Source organism: Cupressus sempervirens, chromosome 9, assembly GCF_028749045.1.
Source record: "Cupressus sempervirens isolate cs-2001-9-10 chromosome 9, ASM2874904v1, whole genome shotgun sequence".
Lineage (NCBI taxonomy): Eukaryota > Viridiplantae > Streptophyta > Pinopsida > Cupressales > Cupressaceae > Cupressus > Cupressus sempervirens.
Window position 1 is genome coordinate 573,347,409 of NC_143126.1, and position 21,843 is coordinate 573,369,251.

Sequence of the window (21,843 nt, forward strand, 5' to 3'; positions counted from 1 at the left end):
ATGATTGACAAGTGGCAAAAAAAAAGCTTAAGTGGGTGGAGCAATTTCTAGGCCCCCACCTTTTCCACCCGCTCAAATTTACACTATAAAAAGTAGGAACTGCTATTATTTAAGAAAAGATTCAATTAATCTTGTAGCAAAATGTTTTTTGGTTTCATGGGACCACCCGCTCCATAAAAATAGATCCTATAGCCCCCCCTGTCCCAGCCTAACTGCACATAAGAGTATCTGATATTCACATAATATTCAATATGAATGAATCCGAAAATTTCTAAGGCGGCTCAAATAACTGCTGCAAAACCATCATATTGGCTTATATTTCTTGCGCGCCTGCTGGCAGACGAACGATGTTTATTTAGAAAAGTGACATATACGCATTGTGTTTCTACGCCTCAGATTCCTTGATCCTGGATATTATCGAATAACTGCACATAATATTATCTGATATTGTATAATTGCGGTTTTAATTGTAAGCCAACTGCGGGAGAGCAACAAGGGACACACACCAGGTAGGGTTTGAAACAGAAATCATATGCGCGTAATTGAATCTAGCTGATTTGGGGGTTTTATTTTCTATCATGTAATCCTTGTGCTTTAAATTCTATTGATGAAACAAATAACTATGTTTTTTCATGCCGAATTTGTTAGGGTTTCCGTGGGGTTGCCCAATTGCAAGCAGGGTTTAAACTCGAGGGACCCTCTACATTCTGTTACACCACAACGCCTAGGACTTCAACCTCAATTTTAAGAATGGTGTTAGTAGTTATTTGTTTTGGGGAATTGATTCGTGAACTTTAGGTCTTGACATATTGAAAAGGATTTTAAGTGCTAGTAGAACTTCATAATTCTGTCCTCATCATGCACTTCAAAGATGGCCTAGGAACATACTAAGTGTTTTTTTGTGGCCTCTTTACCATGATAGAGAACTTAATTTGTTTGAGGACGGGTTGACGTGCACTCAGTTAATTATTCACTTACTGTAGTTGGAATGCACCGATTAAACAGATATTGAGTTGAATTAAATTTTTCCATTGGTTGTTTTTCTTTGTTGCTGAGAAATTGGTCTGATGCCAAATTTTTTTCTTTTTGACAACATGTTGTATCGGTCAGTATCTTAGAAGATTTTTTCATAAATTATTTTCTGAAGGTATCAATCAGAAGAACGAAAATATCTATAATGCGTCCAAACACCATCCCCTTGCAGCTCTCCCTAAAAACCTATTTAAAATTTGCCACTCTATTTTTTGAAGGTAAGGTTCCAATTTTTCTTTTCCTAATTTGCATTGCTAGAACAATTTGGGTAGCTTTCAATTTCATAGACATGTGAAGGCCCATTAAGCAATGGCTGAATTTTAAAGCTTAATTATCAATTGCAATTTGGTAGTGAACAGATATGTCTTTTAACAAGAAGCTTTACAAACTAACTCTTGAATGCACAATCAAGAAGACACAATCTGCAACTAACTGTGGGTAAGATATATGATGATAATTTTCCCTCTGAATTGTCCTGGGTACAGCTCCTGGTGTGAGATTTCCAGTGAATTCACTATACTATAAACAGGAATGCTTTTAATCTGGAAGCAAGAACGGCACACAAACTTCTACCCATGGTTCTCAATTTGCAAGACATTTGATAGTCTCGAACCCCAAACTTCATATTGCCACTTGTGATGTATTTCCTTTTTAGAGGGCGAGCACTATTAGTTTATCCTGCCTATCTACGACCAATCTGATTTTGGATGCCATAAATAAGTGATAATTGATAAGGTTTGCGAGACTACTTCCAAATTTCTTATTGGGTTTGATTTTGTAATCTCTAGTTGCTCTCTTCATTGGCAGTCTTGTATGTATATAGGATCACTTCTTCATTATTCATATCAATGTCGCCTTCAAACAAACATGGCATTTTGACAATTGGTATGCCCAGATTCTTTCATTCGTTGTGATGGCATCGATTGCAACAAGCAATTGAGAAGCCTGATGATCCTGTTGATCAGATTCCTATGTTCACACATGCGGACTTGGGCACATATGAAGGTTTCACTTCTGCAAATGGGGCCAAGAACATTAGAAATGATGGTAACGATTCAATAGATGTCTGCTGATATTTGAGCTTTCTAGAGACCTCACGGGTTGACCCGACATCTGCATTTGCCAAACATTTTACCCATACCTGCAGTGACCTTTTCATAGTCACAGTGCTCATATACCCGGCTTATCATTTTATAGATGCAAATGAACTTCAGCACCATCATTTCTGTCGTCATTATGCCCTATATTTTCATTAGGAATTGAGTGGCTTCGGAGACAAATAACCAATCATGATCATATTAGGTGTTCATTAGCAACATGGCTAACTTCTAAATGCATCCGGTCTTGAGCCTTGCCGTCCACTTACATGTGCCCTTCAAATTGTCTCATCCTACCACTTAGCTTTGAATCACAGGGATTGATGATTATGAAGAAGCCTATACCATCTCTGTCCTGATTTTTATAAGTGTGTAGTCATAGGCTTCCCAATTTGGGTGTTTTTTGGATTGTTATTACATGTTGTCTAAATGACCCATTGTAAAATATTTAGCCTTTTTCCCTCATCTCTTTGATATAATGTAATCCCGATGTAAAATGACCTTGCGTCTCACTTTTCAAGAAAACTGAAGCACTGCTACTGGTCATCAGAAGGGAGAACAAATGAATAGAAGATGTCTTCTTTGATTATCTTGATCATTCAATAAGATGGATTTCATTGTAAAGAGAGTTTCCTATTAAACAATTTCCTTTTCTTTACATCCACAACTTTAATCTGGGCCTTATCAACGCGTGAACCATTCTGAACCGGTTTTAGTCACCATGAATCTGATCTGATTGTATTGAACTCAAATGTACCTGCATATACTTTGCTTGAACTAGTTTGAACCTATTTGAACCAGTTTGAACTAGTTTGAAAGAGTTCAAGATATGTGCTCTTGATTACTAATAACATGCGTATTTAGAGACAAAGTATTCATTAACCAGGTATACATATGGGGGTAATTGATTTTGAAAAGTTTTAAAATTAGGGTTCATACGTGGGCTAACACAGGTCTATATGTATCTGAAGTTGGCAATGTGCAATCACATGGCTGGCCCATTCCCCTTCTAAATAAAGAGCAAGGGCACAGAGTTGAATTTAAATTTTCAAAGAAAATGTAATTTGTGTGGTAAGTTGCATCATTATTTTGGTAGCTATCTTTAGAATTGCCTTCTCTTGTTTATGGAGGATTTTTTTTTTGATTCTACTTATGGCATGATAATTTAAACCTTCCACAACTGGATCAACTGTCTCATGCATTTGCATTGAGCACTAAAATCAGGTTTTTTAAAACTTAAAAAAGTCTCTCTTGAGGTCTACTGCACAATCACACAAATATCACAATTCTTAGAATGAAACCAACTATAGCCAAAGGTAGGCTAGGAAGCACTTGCTTTGTTGAAAATTGTTTCAAATACTTGATGCAACTTTTGAAAAAGAAAATCAAGAGCAACATAAAGACATAACTATTAGGAAAGTAATTGGTAAAATACTTGCTTGTTATTAACAGAGACCGAGAGGTCATTATATACAAAAGAATGGAACAATGTTTCCTTAGGAAATGATTGCAAAGAATAGAACCATTCTATTCTAGCTGAAAGAAAGCTGAAAGAAAGCTAAAAGAGCTACAACTAAGTAAAGCTAACTAAATATTAGAAACATTCTAAAATTTTCAATAGATTACAAAATAGATTACCATTAAATAATAATAGACAATTATCTAGTATCGTTATACCCTCCCTTAATGGTTAATCTATCTACAACACCATGCTGTCCTCTGATTCTGACAAACTTATTAGGACCAAGAGGCTTGGTAAGAATGTGTGCAATCTGATTTGTGGTAGGAACATACTGCAAATCTATTGTCTCACCTTCAATCAGCTATCACAGGTAGTGACAATGAACATCTACATGCTTGGTTCATTCATGGAAGATTGGAATTTGGGCTAACTTGATAACACCTTTGTTATCAACAAATAGTGTAGTCGGTCCTCTTGGTGACATCTGCATACCCCCAAGCATCCGACAAAGCCAAACAACTTCACATCCTGCCTGAATAGTTCCTTTGTATTTGGTCTTTGTAGAGGAGTGAGAAACTACTTGTTGCTTCTTGTTGGTTAGTGCAATAACACCGGATCCCAAACTGAACACATATCCAGAAGTTGACTTTTTATCGACAACAAAGCCTGCCCAATTTGAATTTGTGAATCCACTAAGTCTAGGATTAGAACTTCGAGAGTAAAGAAACTCATACTCTGAAGTGCCCTTCACATAACGAAGCACACACTTTGCTACCATCCAATGATCAACCTTAGTTGTCATAAAGCGTGAGATGTAGCTGACTGCGAAGTTGATGTTAGGCCTAGTAGCAGAGAGGTAGATGAGGCTACCTACTAGTTGCCTACATGTAGTATCATCAACGAGAGGAGAATTAGACTTGGCTGATAACTTGAGATCTTTCTCCATGGGTGTAGATGCAGGCTTGCAATCTTGCATACGAAATTTGTCTAACAGAGCCCTGGCATATTTGGACTGAGAGATGAATATACCAGAAGACTGGTGCCAAACCTCAACGCCTAGGCGATAATGTATGAGCCCAAGGTCAGTCATATCAAAAGACTAGCATAAATTCTGATTGTTTCCCTGAATCAAAGATGCCGAACTGCATGTGAAAATCAAATCATCCACATAAATAACCAGAAGGATGATGTCACTATTAGTAGTGTTGATGTACAAATTTGTGTCTGAACAACTCCTCTTGAAGCCTTGATCACTGAGGTACTTATCAATTTTTATGTACCATGCGAGAGGGGCTTGCTTCAAGCCATAGAGAGCTTTCACCAATTTGAGAACTTGATGGTCTTTACTAGCAACCATGAAACTAGGAGGTTGCGTCATGTAGACCTCTTCATGGAGATCACCATTCTGGAAAGCACTCTTGACGCCCATTTGATGGACTTTCCAACCAAACTGAGCTGCCTTGGCTAGGACTAATCTGATGGTGCTCATCTTTGTAGTAGGAGCAATGGTTTCCTTATAATCAATGCTCTGACGCTAAGAAAAGCATTCACAGCTAAACGAGCTTTGTACTTATTCAAGTACCATCCAATTTGTATTTGATTTTGTGAACTCATTTGTAACCAATGGGTTTCTACCCTTGTGGAAGATCAGAATGGACTTAGGTGTTATTCTTCAGCAGACTCTGGTGTTCAAATGTCATGGCCTGTTCCCACTTTGGAATTCCTGTAGCCGCAGAATATGTTCGAGGTTCAAACACACAGTGAATGTTGGCCATCAGAGCAAAGTTAACAGACTCTGTAGGTTTGCTCTTTTTTTGAGCAGTTCTCCCATCAATGAGCTCATGATCACGAAGATCAGTGAGTATCTTAGCCCACCACTTAGGCCGAAGAGGAGAATGACCAACAATAGTATCAAGAGATGCTTGGTGATCAGGTTCCTCATCAGAGGAATTTGGATCAAACTCAAGCAAAGCATCTACAAATTGAGGTGATCCTGCAGGAGAAGCTGGAGGTGTCTATACATGGATCACCGATATAACTGGAGTTGCAGGAGCTACTGGAGCCCTCCCATCAGGTAGACCTGATTGAAGTCTAACTCCTAAATCATGAGCCTTCATAGGCTAGATTGCTAGCTTTGGAACAACAAAAACATGCATGAAAGTCATCTTTGCTCATCAAAGACTACATCACAATTGTAGACGAGACAAGATGTCTCAACATCGATCAAGTGATAGGCTTTGTGAAGACTATTGTATCTAACAAGCACGAGTTTCTAACTCTTGGCATCCAACTTGGTGCGTGATGCATTAGGGATCCAAACAAAAACAAGGGGGCCAAAAACCTTCAAGTTATTGATTTTGGGATTGCGACCTGATCAGGCCTCTTCTAGAGTTTTACCTTTGATCGCCATTGTGGCTGACCAATTCAAAAGATAAACTGCAGTGTTGACTGCTTCTTCCCAAAACTTCTTTGGAACGAACTTCTTTGGAACATGTCTATGTTCGAGCTTGGATCGAGCCATCTCGGTGATTGTTCTGTTCCGATGTTCAACTACATTGTTCTGTTGCGGTGTGTGCGGTGTTGTTAACTAGCATTTGATGACATGAGTATCCAAGAAGTTAGAGAAATCATTGGAACAAAATGCCCCCCCATTGTCTAATCTAAGAGTAGTAATAGATTTCCTAGACTCCTTTTCAATTAAACGTTTAAACTTCTGAAATACAGTGAATGCATATGATTTTAAGGAAATACACCTACATTTTTCTACTGAAATCATCAACAAACAACAAAAAATACCTGGATCGAAGAACAGGAGTGTTATAGGGCCGCAAATATCGGCATGAACAAGCTGAAGTACTTGAGGAGCTTCCTATGAATCGCCATTAGTGAAAGGTTTGTGATGTTGCTTCCTAGCTTGGCATGCATCACAAACTCTAAGTTGTTGAATTTGAATTTTTGGCAATCCAAGAACAAGCTCATCCCAAGCAAACTGTGATAGATAATGCACATTTAAGTGCCCATATTGTTGATGCCAAAGTGTGCTAACAAAAGATCACCAAGCAGCCATAGCTAAGTTGTGAGAATCACAAAAATAAGTAAGTTGGAAAAGACCATGATCCTCAAGACCCACTACAATAGTAGACTAAGATGCCCGATCAATAATGGTACACTAATGTGAACTGAAGGTGACATCCAAGTGTCGAGAATGTCACACTAACTTATTGACTAAGAGTAGATTTAATTCCATCCCTGGAACATAGTATACATCGAGGAAAATGAGATTCTTCCCAGCAGACAGTATCCAAATGTTGCCCTTTGCCAACAATAGTGTACTCTTCTCCACCACCAAAAAAACAAAATTTGAATAAGGCTGGTAGTCAGTGAACTAATCTTTGTGGTGAGTGAAATGACGGGAGGCACTTGAATCAATGTACTAGGCAGATTTCTTGACATGATTTGGAGGTCTTTTAGCCATGAAGGCGTACAAGGCAGATTCTGTCTGCTCAGTATGCTCTACATTGTTCGCTTTGGGCTGCGAACCTGATTGCTTAGATTGTGCAGCTAAGCGTTTTCGACACGCAACCTTCATGTGCCCAAACTTGTGGCAATGGTTGCATTGAATATTCTCTTTCAGGGAGCCATCTGATGCTGGAGCAGAAGACTTTTGCTGAGATCTCTGTTGAAACTTGCCTTTATCCTTTTGAAAGGATTTAGCAACAAAGGCTTTCTTTACGGAGGTGGAGCTGGATATGCTACCGAATTGTTGTTTCCACTGATCTCACTGAAATAGAAGTGTGCAGAGATCAATGAACTTTAGATCAACACCAAAAGACATGATATTGAGAGTCGCGCTAAAATGCTCGTAGGACTTTGGTAAACTTCGAAGAGTGATAACCACAGTGTCCTCTTCCTCCATCTTGCGACTGATGGCAAGCAACTGATCATGGATTTCCTAAATCCTATTTAGGTGTGCCTGGAGCAAGGTGCGTTCATCCATGATAATAGAAAACAAAGTGTTCTTCAAAAGAAAGCTCTGCTTTTGTCAGAAGTCCGATGAAGACCTTTGAGATGTGTCCATATCTCGACATTTGTCTTGCCGGATGGAATCTGAGAGAGTTGATCATTAGCCCCAAATAATTTGAGAAGCATCATTGCCTCTCAATTATTTGGATCCCAAGTATCCTGATTAGTACCAGGAGCAATCAGACGCTTTATAACACCTAGAACAATTTGATCGGTATTCTGATATTCAAAAATTGCTATGATCCGCTATTTCCAAGTGCTATAATTTTGACCATTGAATTTGGAGTTGTGCTTGAGCAGAATGTTTGTTAGAGATGCCATGGCACGATTTTCAATGAAAAATGTGAAAATCAAAGAAGACACTTTCTTTGAGGCAAACAATGAAATTTGGAGTGACCCAGAAGAGAGCTAAAAAAACCTAGAAAGAAGATGTCAGTTTCTAGATCCACTGGCTCGAAAATTGAGGCACCCAAAGAAATCTGACAACCTAGTTGAGCTCTCAAAAAACCCACCAAGAATCTAGAATCAAATATTTTTTTGAGCTCAAAAATCAGTGTTTCAAGAAAACCTTGGTCGGCAGCCATGGGGGAAAAAAACTGCAGAAAAATGGTGTTTTTTGGTAAGAAATGCCCGATTTTTAATAGAGAACCTTTTGCATTGCTGAAACGTCACAGGAGTTGTGGATTTGTAGGGTTTTAGCACCAAAAAATGAAGCCGTGAGATGTATTGGAGGTTTGGTGTGATGTCGCGATTTGTAGGAAGACAAGCTCTCCCAACGATTTTAGTCGCGAGTTGAGGACCAAAATGATGCTGGGAACATGTGTTTTAGATGGGCATCATGATTGGTAGGCCAAAACCGACCAGATAAAACCGTGAGTAGATGATCTGAGATGATCTCGAGCAAAGGACGCGAACTGCAGTTGTGTTGTTGCAGTCGCGTTTTGAGTGTAGCGGTCTATAGAAATCGTAAACCCTAGCCAAGAATCAACGTTTGAATAGAAGGATTTATCTCAAATATGGAAACCATAGAAAGGTTTTTGAGAAAAAACCATAGAAATTATTTCAAAAGAAATTATAAAATTATCAAGTAATTTGTAGTATTTGCTTTGATACCATATTACGGAAGTAATTGGTAAAATACTTGCTTGTTATTAACAGAGACCAAGAGGTCATTATATACAAAAGAATGGAACGATGTTTCCTTAGGAAACGATTGTAAAGAATAAAAACATTCTATTCTAGCTGAAAGAAAGCTAAAAATGCTACAGCTAACTAAAGCTAACTAAATATTAGAAACATTCTAATATTTACAATGGATTACAAAATAGATTACCATTAACTAATAATAGATGAATATCTATTATCGTAATAAAAATATCATAATCAGGTTGGTTAGAAAACACAACTTTCTAGAGCATCATCCCGTTGGCTGGTTATAACTGGTGTGGTCCAATCCATGTGATGGGTACCACTACATATGTAGTGTGGATTTTAGTACAATGACAAAGTATGGCTGTTACAACATAAGATTTTATTTACTGGTTTCCCTCCTGCAGCCCTGCATTCAGGTTTAGTTTGTTGTTGATTTGGATAGGGTTATGCACTGGCAAGATGGATTTATCTGGACATGTCCATGGATGTGCATAGGTGATTTCACCTGCAAATGCCAAATCAATTTTGTACCCACAATAAATTAATGGTTTTTCAATGGTAAATATCGTAACTGCAATTTCTCTTTTGGGTTTTTTTTGTTTCCATTCATTTTAGATGATAAATATGTTAGCGGTCATAGCATCGATGACTAAGAATGGGTATTTGGACCATCTTGTGGATCTTGTCAGAACTCTTCTTTATTTCCATCTCAGCAAGTTGCTTCCTTGGTAGTTGCATCCAATCTTCTCAGGTGTATATACTATAAATTACTGGAATGACAGGCATGAAAATAGTTTTGGAAACATGTGGTTTCAAACCTCGTTTATCTCTTTGTGTGAGTTAGAATGGATCTTCAATCTTTTCAAAAAAGTCAAAAAGGTCAAAGTTTAGAATCAATAAAACAGACAACAATCACTGTAACCTGCAGATGTGTCGTTTCTTCTTGAGAATCATTACTGCATTTTGACACTTCTCAGAAATTTTGTTTTTGGGCAATAATGTCCGATCTCTATTAACTTTTGCATTCTTATATTCCTTGTTTCTCTCTGTCCCTTCTGTCCCTTCTGGTTGAAGACTTTGTTTTCTGCATGGGTGTTTTGTTTGTTATATGCATTTAATGTGGTTATCTGAACTTAATACCCACTTTAGGCTAAAATATGTATTATTTATGATTTTATATATCATTTGTATGGGCCTAACCAAAGCATTCCTGACCCAATTTTCATTTGTCCGACCAGTCTGTGAGCATAAAATAAAATAAAATCACATGTTTTGTTTTCTGCATGGGTGTTTTGTTTGTTATATGCATTTTATGTGGTTATCTGAACTTAATACCCGCTTTAGGCTAAAATATGTATTATTTATGATTTTATATATCTTTTGTATGGGCCTTACCAAAGCATTCCTGACCCAATATTCTTTTTTCCGACCAGTCTGTGAGCATAAAATAAAATAAAATCACATGTTTTGTTAGTATGCCTGATGGCTCATAATGACAACCATAAAACAATTGACTATCTGTTTGGCAATGTGTGTTGTGTTTTAAACTTTTGCCAACAGATTATTGTAGGATGTCTTTTTTGTCTCTCCTAAAGCTGATGTTAAGCTATGATTTATTGAGCAATTATATCATTTTACTGCTTTGGCTATTTGGCTATTTTCCATTTCACAATTTTCTATCGAATCCCCATCCTGGTCTCTTCTCGCCTTCCTGCATTCTGGCCATAGACATTTTTATGGTTTGCTATTCTAATTTACAGTTTTCCATTGCCAAGCTTGCTTACATTACTTTCATGGGCATGCATTGTGGCTGAAGTCTTGTAGTTGACTACCTTGTTTTGGTTTAAACTTTCATGTTCAGTTACACATGGGTGCTCCTCATTAAAACTCACTGAATTGAAATGGCCTGCTACCATATTGGTTTCTGTTATTTTTCTAGATATTATTTGCTTTTTGATGAAAAAATATTTTTGAAATCTTGCAAGTGTCTTTGGATATATTCTCAGTGAAAATAATTGGAATATCACTCTGTCAACATACTTTCACAGTTCAGAATTGCAGCTTGTTATTGTCAAATTAAGTATGTGAAGCTGGGTTTAGTAAGGCAGGTCTTTGTTTGTGTCACTACAAGTTCTTTGATTGCCGTGGATTATCAAGTTGGTATATTCTAAATGAAAGTAGAATTGTATTTCTGAAATATGGTTATTCTTGTTAATTTTGTTAACCAATTTTTTAATTACTGTCAGGACTTGTAGTTGATTTTAGATTTCTAATTATGTGTCAGATACTAAGGATGCTTCTTGCTAGAATTGGAAAGAGCCTTGCAAAAAACAAGCGAAGTCAAGGCAGATGCTTGCAAAATGTATGTATCAAAAACCATTCTTGTTGAGTTTCTTAAAGGTGCCTTACGTGTTAAGTTATATGTTACACTAACATTAGAAATTCTAACCCTCTTAGCTTGGGATTTTCTTCTAGTTAGGAAGTTCATATATTTTTTTCTTGTTTTCAACGGAGCAACTATTTTCTGGTGTGAAATATAAGATTGTCACATGTAGCACATCCAGACTTCCAGTAAAGATTATTTTATTTTTTGGTGGAGCTCAAGACTTTCCTGTTGTTATGCTCATCATATTCGTCTAATAGCTTAATGCTAATAATTTGTAGAAATTTTGTTTGCTTTAGCAAAAGATACATTCTGACCTTGTCTGTTTCTGCTGACATTTCAGGTTTACACAGATGTATCACATCTTTCAAATCCCGGTTTGGTTGGTGAAGTATCCCATGTTTTGTGTTCCTCGAAATCATTACCTGCTTCCTACAATGTTTGTTCAGGTAGTTCCATTCAAGCGGAATTTCTAAAGAGATACTTGCATGGCTTAAGGCCAAATGAAATGTTAAGTCATAATTATTGCTTATCAAAGGTCTTGCCAAGGAAATCTGGGGTTCGGCTCTTCAGTAGTGAAGCTCCAAAGAAGAAAAGTAAGAATTCTGTGTTAATAATGTGTTTGCCTTAGTTTTGTATATAATCAGAACTTACGTACATGTATGAATGATGACTAAGCTTCACAATCTGGTCCATGTAGTCTAGTCTATTATGCAAGCAGTCTAGTTGACAGTTTAAATCTTTATTCTACTGGGATGAAAGTTCAAAGTTGAATATAATCCTACTTTTTTTCAGCCATATGAATACAACACTTGTTTTGTGGAGAGTTTTTCAACATTGGCCCACTCTTTCTCTAAATTCAATTAAGTCCAATATTTGTCTTTTACTGTCCTGAATCCAAAATTATATTTGAAGTTTTTTAATATTTTATAGACTTTATGTTTTGTAATCCAAAATATTTAAAGCACTTGATTTTTTCTGCATCCACACTGTTATTTTCTTTTACAGACATGATCCTAATGGTTTACAGTAAGGTTTTGTGAAATGACTGAAATCATTGATTGGCTACTTTTGTCATGTATATCAGGTTTTGAAAATTTCTATCCAAAGAGTAAGAAAGAGTTTCCAAAGGGAAAGGAACGGAAGTCAGAGTCCAAAGGTGAACTTTTATTGGAGATAGTTAAGGATAATGAACTGACTTAAAGAACTGTGATGGTTTGAGGATTTATCTGTGAAAGCATTTTTTGGGTAATTGCTCTAAGGTATTAAAAGTGCAATATCAGTTCGACTTATCAGTGACGTAAAAATACTCATATCAAATTGACCATTTTATGACATGGCTAATACAAAAAAAGGTTCCTGTGGCTGAGCATCATGTATACATATACAAGTTGTGAACCAGGGGCTGTGCTGTTACATCGCTGTACAATGGGCATGAACCATAAACAAAAAGAACACGGAGCAAAAGATCACTAATTTTCCTCTCCTGTCCACCCATGCTGCCCATCCTAGCTGCCCACCTATCCAACTGATCACTTTATCATCCTGTATCTGCTGTATGTAAGAATGCAAGACTCTCTCAGCAACTTGGACCTGCACTGGAGCAGGTGGTATGACAGCTACAGATATTGCTGCCGCTGGAGCTTCTGCTGCCCTATCCCGCCCCTCTCTCTGATGGTTCAGCTTTGCCATAAAATTATGCAAATTTCAAACTATGTCCTTTCCTCTGTATGCCTGACCCAAATATGTCCATGGGAGATCTCCCACTTGACACTCTTACTGTGCCATCTTGTAGTAAGTCCTTAAATTTCTTCTTTTCCAGCTTCATGGTAATAGACACTTGCAAATCAATGTAATGAAAAATGATTCTCCTTTGTAACTCGTTAAGAGCTCTAAACCTGGCGTAAAAAATGTTGCCATTTCAAATTTCCAAATAATCCAAAGAATTTCAACTGAAAGACTAGATAAAAAAATATTGCAATCTTTCTAAGACTCGGAACATTTTTAAATACTAACTCAAAAATACTGATATTTCCATTAATATAAAAGCCATGCAAGTTTGACATCTCTTTGGTTAACGTACAGTCAAAAAACAAGTGATTCAGTCTCTAAGGGACTCTACACAGAGTACAATAATTGAAGTTTTCATTGGGCTGCTTAAGAGAAAGTCTATGGAGGATCAACCTCCATAGAAAGCATTTTTTTTAGGTTTCACCATCTTCCTCCACAAGGATTCAATTTTTTTTCGTCAAGTGGGAGAGTCTGAATTTCCCCCCAACAAGCTTTAACATGTTAAAAAATATCTTCATTGTCAGCTAGGAGGGAGTATAGATATTTAGCTTTAACCATGGTAACATGGGAACGTATCCGCGCCCTTTTTCCTTGATGCACCCGAGATGGGGACGCACCTGGGATGGGGGATGACGTTCTGGCATCCCCAGTGATGCCACCATTGGGTTGTCGTCTCGCTGCAGGGGGGGGGACGGGAACAAGTCCCTTGAGGGGACAAGTAGATGAGAACAAGTCTCTTGATCTTTCCAGGGGACAGCTGGGTGTGCCCTATCCAACAAAAAAAATTGAAGTTTGTTTAAAAAAATTAAACATGTTTTAATATTCTATTGGGCGTATTGAATATCATATCATGTTGCTCAATGTAATCATTTCTATGATGAGATACTAATACTTTTGATATCTATGACGATTATTATTTAATATTTAAATAATAGAAGTTAGAAGTCTTTCATTTTCTCATTTGAGTATTTAAAATTTTAATATTTATTGTTCAATGTTTAATGTTCCACTTTCATGTTCAATGTTCAATGCAGTGTTCAAGACTCAAGAATTTAAATTTTAGTAAATTAATATTTACTATTTTACATCTTTATGTCTTATATTTTACATCTTTTATGTCTTATATTGTTATACATATTTTCATTATTAGCATTTTAAGTACCACATGTAGAGTATATAGTATATACAACCCCCCCACCCCTCCTGTCCCCTGCCACCGTCCCCCTGTTGTCCCTAAAGTGAGGCCCCTTTGTCCCCCTGTCCCAGAAACTTGTCCCCCCCGTCCCTCCATCCCCACATCCCCCAGGCTGGTGTAACTATGGCTTTAACATTCAAGAGGGCAGCACCATCTGGTCATTCCAAAGATAGGAAACCATCTTCATTAGAGGCACACTGTTTTGGGAGGGAAAATGATTGGCAAGATTCCTTGAGAATAGAATGCATCCTCCATTGCCCATGTGGAATATCAGTTTGTTGACACGACTTTTCCCATTTAATTAACTGACCATCTCTTATCATATCTTCCATTTTTATGATTCCTTTTAGTGCCCAGCTTTTAGTTGATCAACTCTGTAACAATGCAAGGGACTTCCCCCTATATATTAAGCTCCACCATATTGACCTCTCACCACACACTTTGTTGCATTCTGAGACAACACCATTGTGGGATATGAGATGCCTCACCTGATTCCTTCCCTTATACATGGCTTTGAAAACATTTGAACCAGTCACTTTGATTGGGAAAACACCAGCAATGAGATTGCACAGGTTTCCATGCCGGACCTTTGCTTGGGGAAGCCCTATTGATATTGTTCTTGACCAAGACTTTCTAAGGCTCATTCCCATGAAGTGCCCTAGCTATCCACTTAGCAGCAAGAGAGATTCCTTGAACTCATGGGGCACCATTGCCAGCTTACTGCATGCCTTTCCTTACATCCTTTACCATCCTACCATAAGCAGTCTCTAATCTGTTTCTGGAGGTCATTAAACTGTTAGTGGGAGAAAAGCGAAGCAAAAATGTAGTAGATATTGATGATAGAATTTTTTGACTAACTTGGTATTTCTCGTCTAAGGACAAGTGTGTCTATCCTAATTAATTTTTATCATTATCAATTTTACATCTGATCCAATTCCACACCCTCTTCGATTTGGACATACAACAAAGGGAATGCCCAAGTATCCGACCTAGAGGTTAAGGCCCCTCCAAGCAAGTTCATACTTATTGCACTAGTCTGGGGGGTAGTCCTTCCACCCCAAAATTATGGATTTGGGGAGAGATTTTGCTCCCAAAAGGAAGCCTTGCAAAAAGGATCCAATTTTGTCATCAAATTCTCAATAATACGTTCACTGAATTGTACCATTATGGCTGTGTAATTAGTGAATTGAACATTAGTAAGATCCTCTCCATTGAGGAGTGTAATATGTCCCAGTCTGACCCTTGGGGAGAGAGTTCCTTAACAAATGGTATAGAGCATCTGCTCCAATTACAAATAAATTAGGAGCAAGAGGACATCCCTATCCTATAGACCTGGACGAATAATTCCATTTGATTTGCACCCATTCACCTCCGCCCTTGCATTGGCATCTGTCATGAGCACTCTAACCATCCGTTGAAAGGAATTAGGATAACCTAGGCAATCCATCATCATCAATCTAAAGCCCTGTTCAATCCTGTCATATGCCTGCTCATAGTCAATTAGGAGCACGCTCACATCCGGACCAGAATCCTTAGCCTAGCTCATAGCTTCCCAACATGTGTGCAAGTCTTCTAATATATACCTTCCTTTAACAAAACCAGGCTAAGTAGGGTAATAATCTTAAGAAGAATATCTTCAACCCTCTTTGCAAGTACCTGAGCCAAAATCTTAAAGGAGACATTGAGGAGACAAATGAGTCTCCAGTTTTTGATTAGAGTTTTATCACCATCTTTGGGGGTTAACATGATAAGGCTGATGATAATCTCTCTACCTGGAGTACCTTTGGGAATGGCTTCATTGTATACCTGCCAGAGCTTGTTTGCAATCCACCTTATGTTACTTTTATAAAACTTTGTGGGCAGCCCATCGGGTACAGGGTCCTTGCCCTGTTTAGGGCTGTAATGGCTTGTTTAACCTCAATTGTCCTTGATTTTGAGAATTCATGCTTAGAGGAGGAAGAGTGATATGGTCTTTGTTCTTCATCAAAGACAACATCTCAACTAATGATAAGACAATTAATATCTACATCAATTAGCTATTGAGTGTTCTGGTTATTGCTATAACACCTATAAACATGAGTTGTTGACTTTTGGAATCCAACTTAGAGCACTGATCCTTTGGAATCCAAACATATGCTCAAGAGCCGAAAACTTTCAAATGACTGATCCTAGGTTTTCATCCATTCCAGGCTTTCTCTAGAGTCTTCACCATAATGATGTGTGGGAGACCGATTAAGGAGATAGATCATGGTAGTCTTAGGAACATTTTTGTGCTCTATCATAGACTTGGCCATATTTACGCCGTAGGTGTTCCAAATATGAAGTGAAGGAGCTGATTTTGAAAATCAATGGTTGGAAATCCAGTATAAGGTTGGATGACCATCGAAGAAATCTCAATCGTTCAACCATCATAAATGAAAATGTATAAATTTATTCACGTCTTGGGCTCGGGTGAGAGATGTCCACGTCATAGCAGCTTCCATTGAAGAGTTTCGTCGGTTTCCCATTCCATGAAGAGAAAGTTTGCTCCTGCTTCTACTCCATTCTTTCTTCGGCATCAGTTTTTTCTCTCAAAGTGCTCTGCAAAACCCTCCATCTTTCGTTGAAGCTGATCTCAATCTGAGGCCCTATCATTGGCAAAGATGGCTGTGAAGAATTAACCCCACCGGAGTCAAATGTGGAGAGCATGAAGAGCAAGATCGCGAAGAGAAAGATTGAAGCACAGATTGACATTGTGGATTTCGCACTCTTAGTGAGGCTACATCTGGATGCTTCTCGTTAAAGAAGAACCAGAGCCCCAAAACATCTTTGGCTCCAATGCTGCTTGATCTCTCTAACATGGCATAAGAAGATCTCTTTCTTATAGCCCAACTCATTGTGCAAGGATGAATTGAACGATTTGGAGAAAAAGAAAAAGAATGGAAAGAACGCTGATTTCAATCACATAATGAGAACCCTGTTGCAAAGCTGCGATGAGAGGAGTAGAGGAAGAAGAGGTTTTTTGAAACTTGAAGCATGAAATTGTAACGCGTTCTCTATGATAGAATTTTGTTCTCACCTCAAATGTAGTAGGAGGAAAGATGTATGATTGTGCTTAGAAAACTCCATTCTTGATTTCAACTGTTTCCGCTCTCATTCAAAACTCCAATCTTGATTTCCCCTGTTTCTGCCCTCACATTGCAATCCACAACCCCATTTTTTCCCTAAATTCGAGCAATGGCTTGAGACAGTCAATTCCAATCATACATTCAAAGAACACTTCCCAAATCAGCAGATGGTCTGGAAGAGAAAGATCTCGTAGAGATGGTGAAGAAATGTGAGACCAAAGCAACTCTGACCACCATATACTACCTCTCAAGGGACATTACAGTCTGTGTGAAGCTAGTAAAGGGCAAAGCAATCCCTCTTGTGTTAGAACGCCTGGTAGAAGCAAATAAAAACATATGCCAAAGAGGGTGGGTGGCCATGGATCTCCTATGTTCTTGCTCTGAAGGCCAAGCTGCTGCATATGAACATGCCCTGACTGTTCCTCTTGTTGTGAAGAAGGTTCTCAGAGTTTCAAACTTTGGCAATTGATTTTGCAATTTCTATTCTTTGGATACTTTGTCGAAATTCATCAATTGGCTCGGCTATGTTGGATGCGCTTCAATCGGGAGCTTTTCAGAAGATTTTGGTGGTCATTCAGTTGGGTTGCTCTGAGAAAACCAGGAAAAAATCAACACAATTGCTCAAATTGTTCAGCCACTACACAGATGAGTGGGAATGTATGGAGACTCTCGATTGCTAGGATGTAAAAAGATCTTTCTAATTGTTTCGCCTTTGATCGTGTGTGTATCTTTGATTTGCCTGCTGAATTCAATGTTTTTTGAATGGGAATTTGGTATCTACAAGTTTATGCTGAATTTGGTATAATAAATACTATGCTTTTTATTTTTGTAATATATTATTTATTTAATAGAATAAAGATAATAAATATTATAATTATAATTTTTAAAAATATAATTACTATATATTTATTTTAATTTTAAATTTATAAATAATGTCTAATAGTATATAGGAGAATATTGATACAATTATATAAATACTATGTTAGTAATATTAGAGTTTGAATTTATAGTGTTTATATGACAAAATTTAATATTAATATTATAATAATAAAAATATTAATGATAGTATTGTTATTAATTTATTTTAAACATATAAAATATATAGATATAAAGATATCATAAGATAATAATAGAAATATTTATAGAAGTTAATGTAATAATAAGTAATATTAGTTATAATATTATGATATGATAATGAGATTATAATAAAAATAAAAATATAATAATGATGAGATACATACTTAAAAATTTACATTTATTATCAACTTTCAATATTAATTTATTAAATATTTGGCTCGAAGGAGGGGAGAGAGATATCTAATAAAACCCTCCATTATATATTGTGATAAAATAGATATCTAATTGTAAAGCTTTTTTTTTTGCACACTCAAAGAGAAAGTGGACAACATTTGTTTAGACAACTTGTGCATATTCTATGATTGTAGAAAGCAAAACATTGTGGGGAAGATAATTTTCTCCCACTTAATTTCATCACTTTGAATTTAGGTCAAAGCAATACCTATTATATTAAAGTTGACAATATGAATTGTCTCATTACTCTCTCCATAGTGTAGAATGCATGTTACAAAGTTTCAGTACTTCTTGCCCAAAAGAAATAATTGGTGGAATCCTTTTTTTGTCATTAATGTATCACTAAGGACCTCACTAAGTTGATATGTCGGTAAACCATGCAACATAGACTCATTTTTTCAAAAGTATTTGTAGTTGTGAGCTATGTTAGATTATACATTTTAAATTAATATCGATACAAATTTATGGTAATAACAATAGACTATTTTAACTCTAAATTAAATTATATGAAATGACTCTCACCAAAATTAATTTTATGCATAAATACAATTCTAAATCAAAATTAAGTATTTTAAAATTGATACATTATTTAATTAGGATTATTTAATTTAAAGTGCATATAAATTATTTCACACCTTTACGGCATACCTATTGCACACTAAGGTGCGATTGCTAGTTGTAATGGTGCGGTTGCGACGCTCTATGACGCCATTTTCTTAAGGGGAGTATGGTGTGGTTAATTGACGTTTTATGCCATGTGTATCACAAAAATTGAAGAAAGCAATAGAACAAAACTCTCCCCAATTATTAGACCTATAAGAGATATAATAAAACAAACTTACTCTTTTAATACTAAGGCCTTAAATTTCTAAAATACTGTAAACACATCTGATTTCTGTTTAAGAAAGTATACCCACATTTGCCTACTGAAATCATTAACAAAAAGCAAGTAATACCTGCACCTATTAACAGGAAGAATATTCATTGAACTACATACATCAGTGTGAACCAACCATAGTATCTTAGAGGCTCACTATGAGTTACCATCCTTAAATGACATTCGGGGCTGCTTTCCAGCTTGACAAGCTTCATAAACTCGCTGATTATGAGTTTGAATTTCAGGTAGGCCAATTACTAAATCATCCCAAACAAACAGAGCAAGATAGTGAATATTTAGTTGACCATATCATTGATGCCAGACTGTTGATAGATTTAGATTTAATCGTAAAGGAATGCTCAAAGAATCACCAATATCCACAAGTTTGTACAGATCATGATCCTCAATACGAATAGTTACAGTAGTGCGTGTTGCACATTCAACAATCGAACACTTGTGTGTATTCAGTACCACATCAAGTTGAGGAGAATGCCGCATGATCTGACTCACTGAGAGTAGGTTTAGTTCCATATGAGGAACATAGTATACATTAAGGAAAATGTGATTCCTCCCACCAAATTGTATTTGAACGTTTGTTGACAACAATATACTCTTTACCTCCAAATATAACTGAGTCAAGGGAGAAAAATTTGTAAACCAATCACACATGATTGAAATGTTGAGAAGCACTAGAATATATTTACCAAGCAGAAGATTTCACATGGTTCGCAGGTCTTTTGACTTTTAGCCATGAATGTGTAAAAGGAAGACTCTTTTTGTTATGTGTGCTTAACAACATTGGGTTTAGGCTGAGAGCCTTTCTGCTAGCCTTTCTGCTTCCACTGTTTAGAAGCCAATCAATTGGGACAATCCTTAAGCAAATGACCATATTTTTGACAACAATTACACTACACCTTTTTCTTCTTTGAACCATCTTAAGACTGATTAAAGCCCTTCTGCTAAGATGAGTGAGATTGATGAGATGTGCCTTTATCTTTGTGAAAGGTCTTGGTTGAAAAGTCTTGCTCTAAGAAGGATGAGGTGGTACTGCTACCAAACTATTGTTTCCAAAGATCCTCTACAAAATTTTGGTGCATAACTTCAGAAATTTCAGATCACCAAGTAGAAATAATATTGAGTCTTTGTAAAGTATTGTTATGGGGAGACCTGTCTCCCCCCGTAAAAGACATGGTTCGGAGATGGAGACGCATCTCGGAGACTTTTTGCATCTCCGGAGACCTCAAAAAAGGTTGGAGACTTCATAACAAAGTTTCCTGAATTCTTCGAGTCTCCTAATCCAAAAAGTGAAGTCTTCCCGAAGTCTCTTGATAAAAAATAAATGTAAAATATAATATCAAATTATTTTATGTGTTTTAGCCCTCATTTTAATGTTGTTTAATGGAAAAATTAAGATCAGTGTTTTTTATCCGTTGTTTGTACGGCTTCGGAATTGGTTAATGACTGTTTGGACAGTTCTTAGTTTTAACCATATAGGAATTGGTTGACAGTTTCTACCATATTATTATAAACAAAAACAAACCTTTCATTGCTGAAGAATGAGATGGTAGAATTAAACAGTAATTGCAACTTATTGTAAAGACAGTTGTAACAGTTCTAATTGTATAGCTAGAATTTAAACCGATCTAATACAACCAGTATATGCAGACTAATGGATTCATTTGGTGTCATTTTTAACCAAACTGATGCATTCATTCCTAGCCATTCTGAACACAAAACTTCAGAAATAGGTCTATTGCCACAACAATACATATCAAACTGATTAAGAGCAGGTTTATGAATAAGATTTCGATCACGATAAAGTATTTTCAGATTCTACAAAACAGAAGACCATTATTTGAAAACAAAAAACCAGCTACAGATCAACTTATGCCTGTCACCAAAACAGAAGACCATTATTTGAAAACAAAAAACCAGCTACAGATCAACTTATGCCTGTCACCCTGAAACTTTATCATTTTCAGATTCTACAATACAGAAGAGCACTACTTGAAGACAAAAAACCAGCTACAGATCGACTTATGCCTGTCACCCTGAAACTTTATCAATCAAAGAAAATCTCTCACTATAAGCAAAACAGTTAAGTATCAAATGAATGTGTTTTTTCTCCATCACCAATCCAATCTGCACTTTCAGATTAAGATTTCTGCAGACTTTTTGCACTGTATCTGATATTCTAATCTATTTTGACAGCAATGCCAGTTGTGCTAACACATCCCTCAAGATATAGATATATGAAGAAATTAGCATATTAGGCTTTCCAATCTATATCAAGAACATGCCAAAATTCATTATCAGTATTGAGAACTATTTACACTCTATCAATTAAAAAGAGACTAAGAACATCAAAAAGTAACATTTTGCCAAATCCTTATAACATAATCAAAATGAGAAG

General features: G+C 36.7%; 1 protein-coding gene across 2 annotated transcripts in view; it reads left to right on the top strand.

Annotated features, from left to right (window-relative positions):
• The first annotated feature begins 204 nt into the window (after window positions 1-204).
• LOC149539963 (ATP-dependent zinc metalloprotease FTSH 3, mitochondrial-like) overlaps window positions 205-21,843 on the top strand; it is a 73,571-nt gene continuing 51,932 nt past the window's right edge. For both annotated transcript variants that reach the window (XM_089801182.1, XM_089801183.1), the window contains exons 1-4: window positions 205-509; window positions 11,051-11,128; window positions 11,493-11,745; window positions 12,237-12,308. In XM_089801182.1, the coding sequence (XP_089657308.1) occupies window positions 11,060-11,128; window positions 11,493-11,745; window positions 12,237-12,308 (394 nt within the window). In that variant the 5' untranslated portion in view covers window positions 205-509; window positions 11,051-11,059. The remainder of the gene's footprint in view (window positions 510-11,050; window positions 11,129-11,492; window positions 11,746-12,236; window positions 12,309-21,843) is intronic.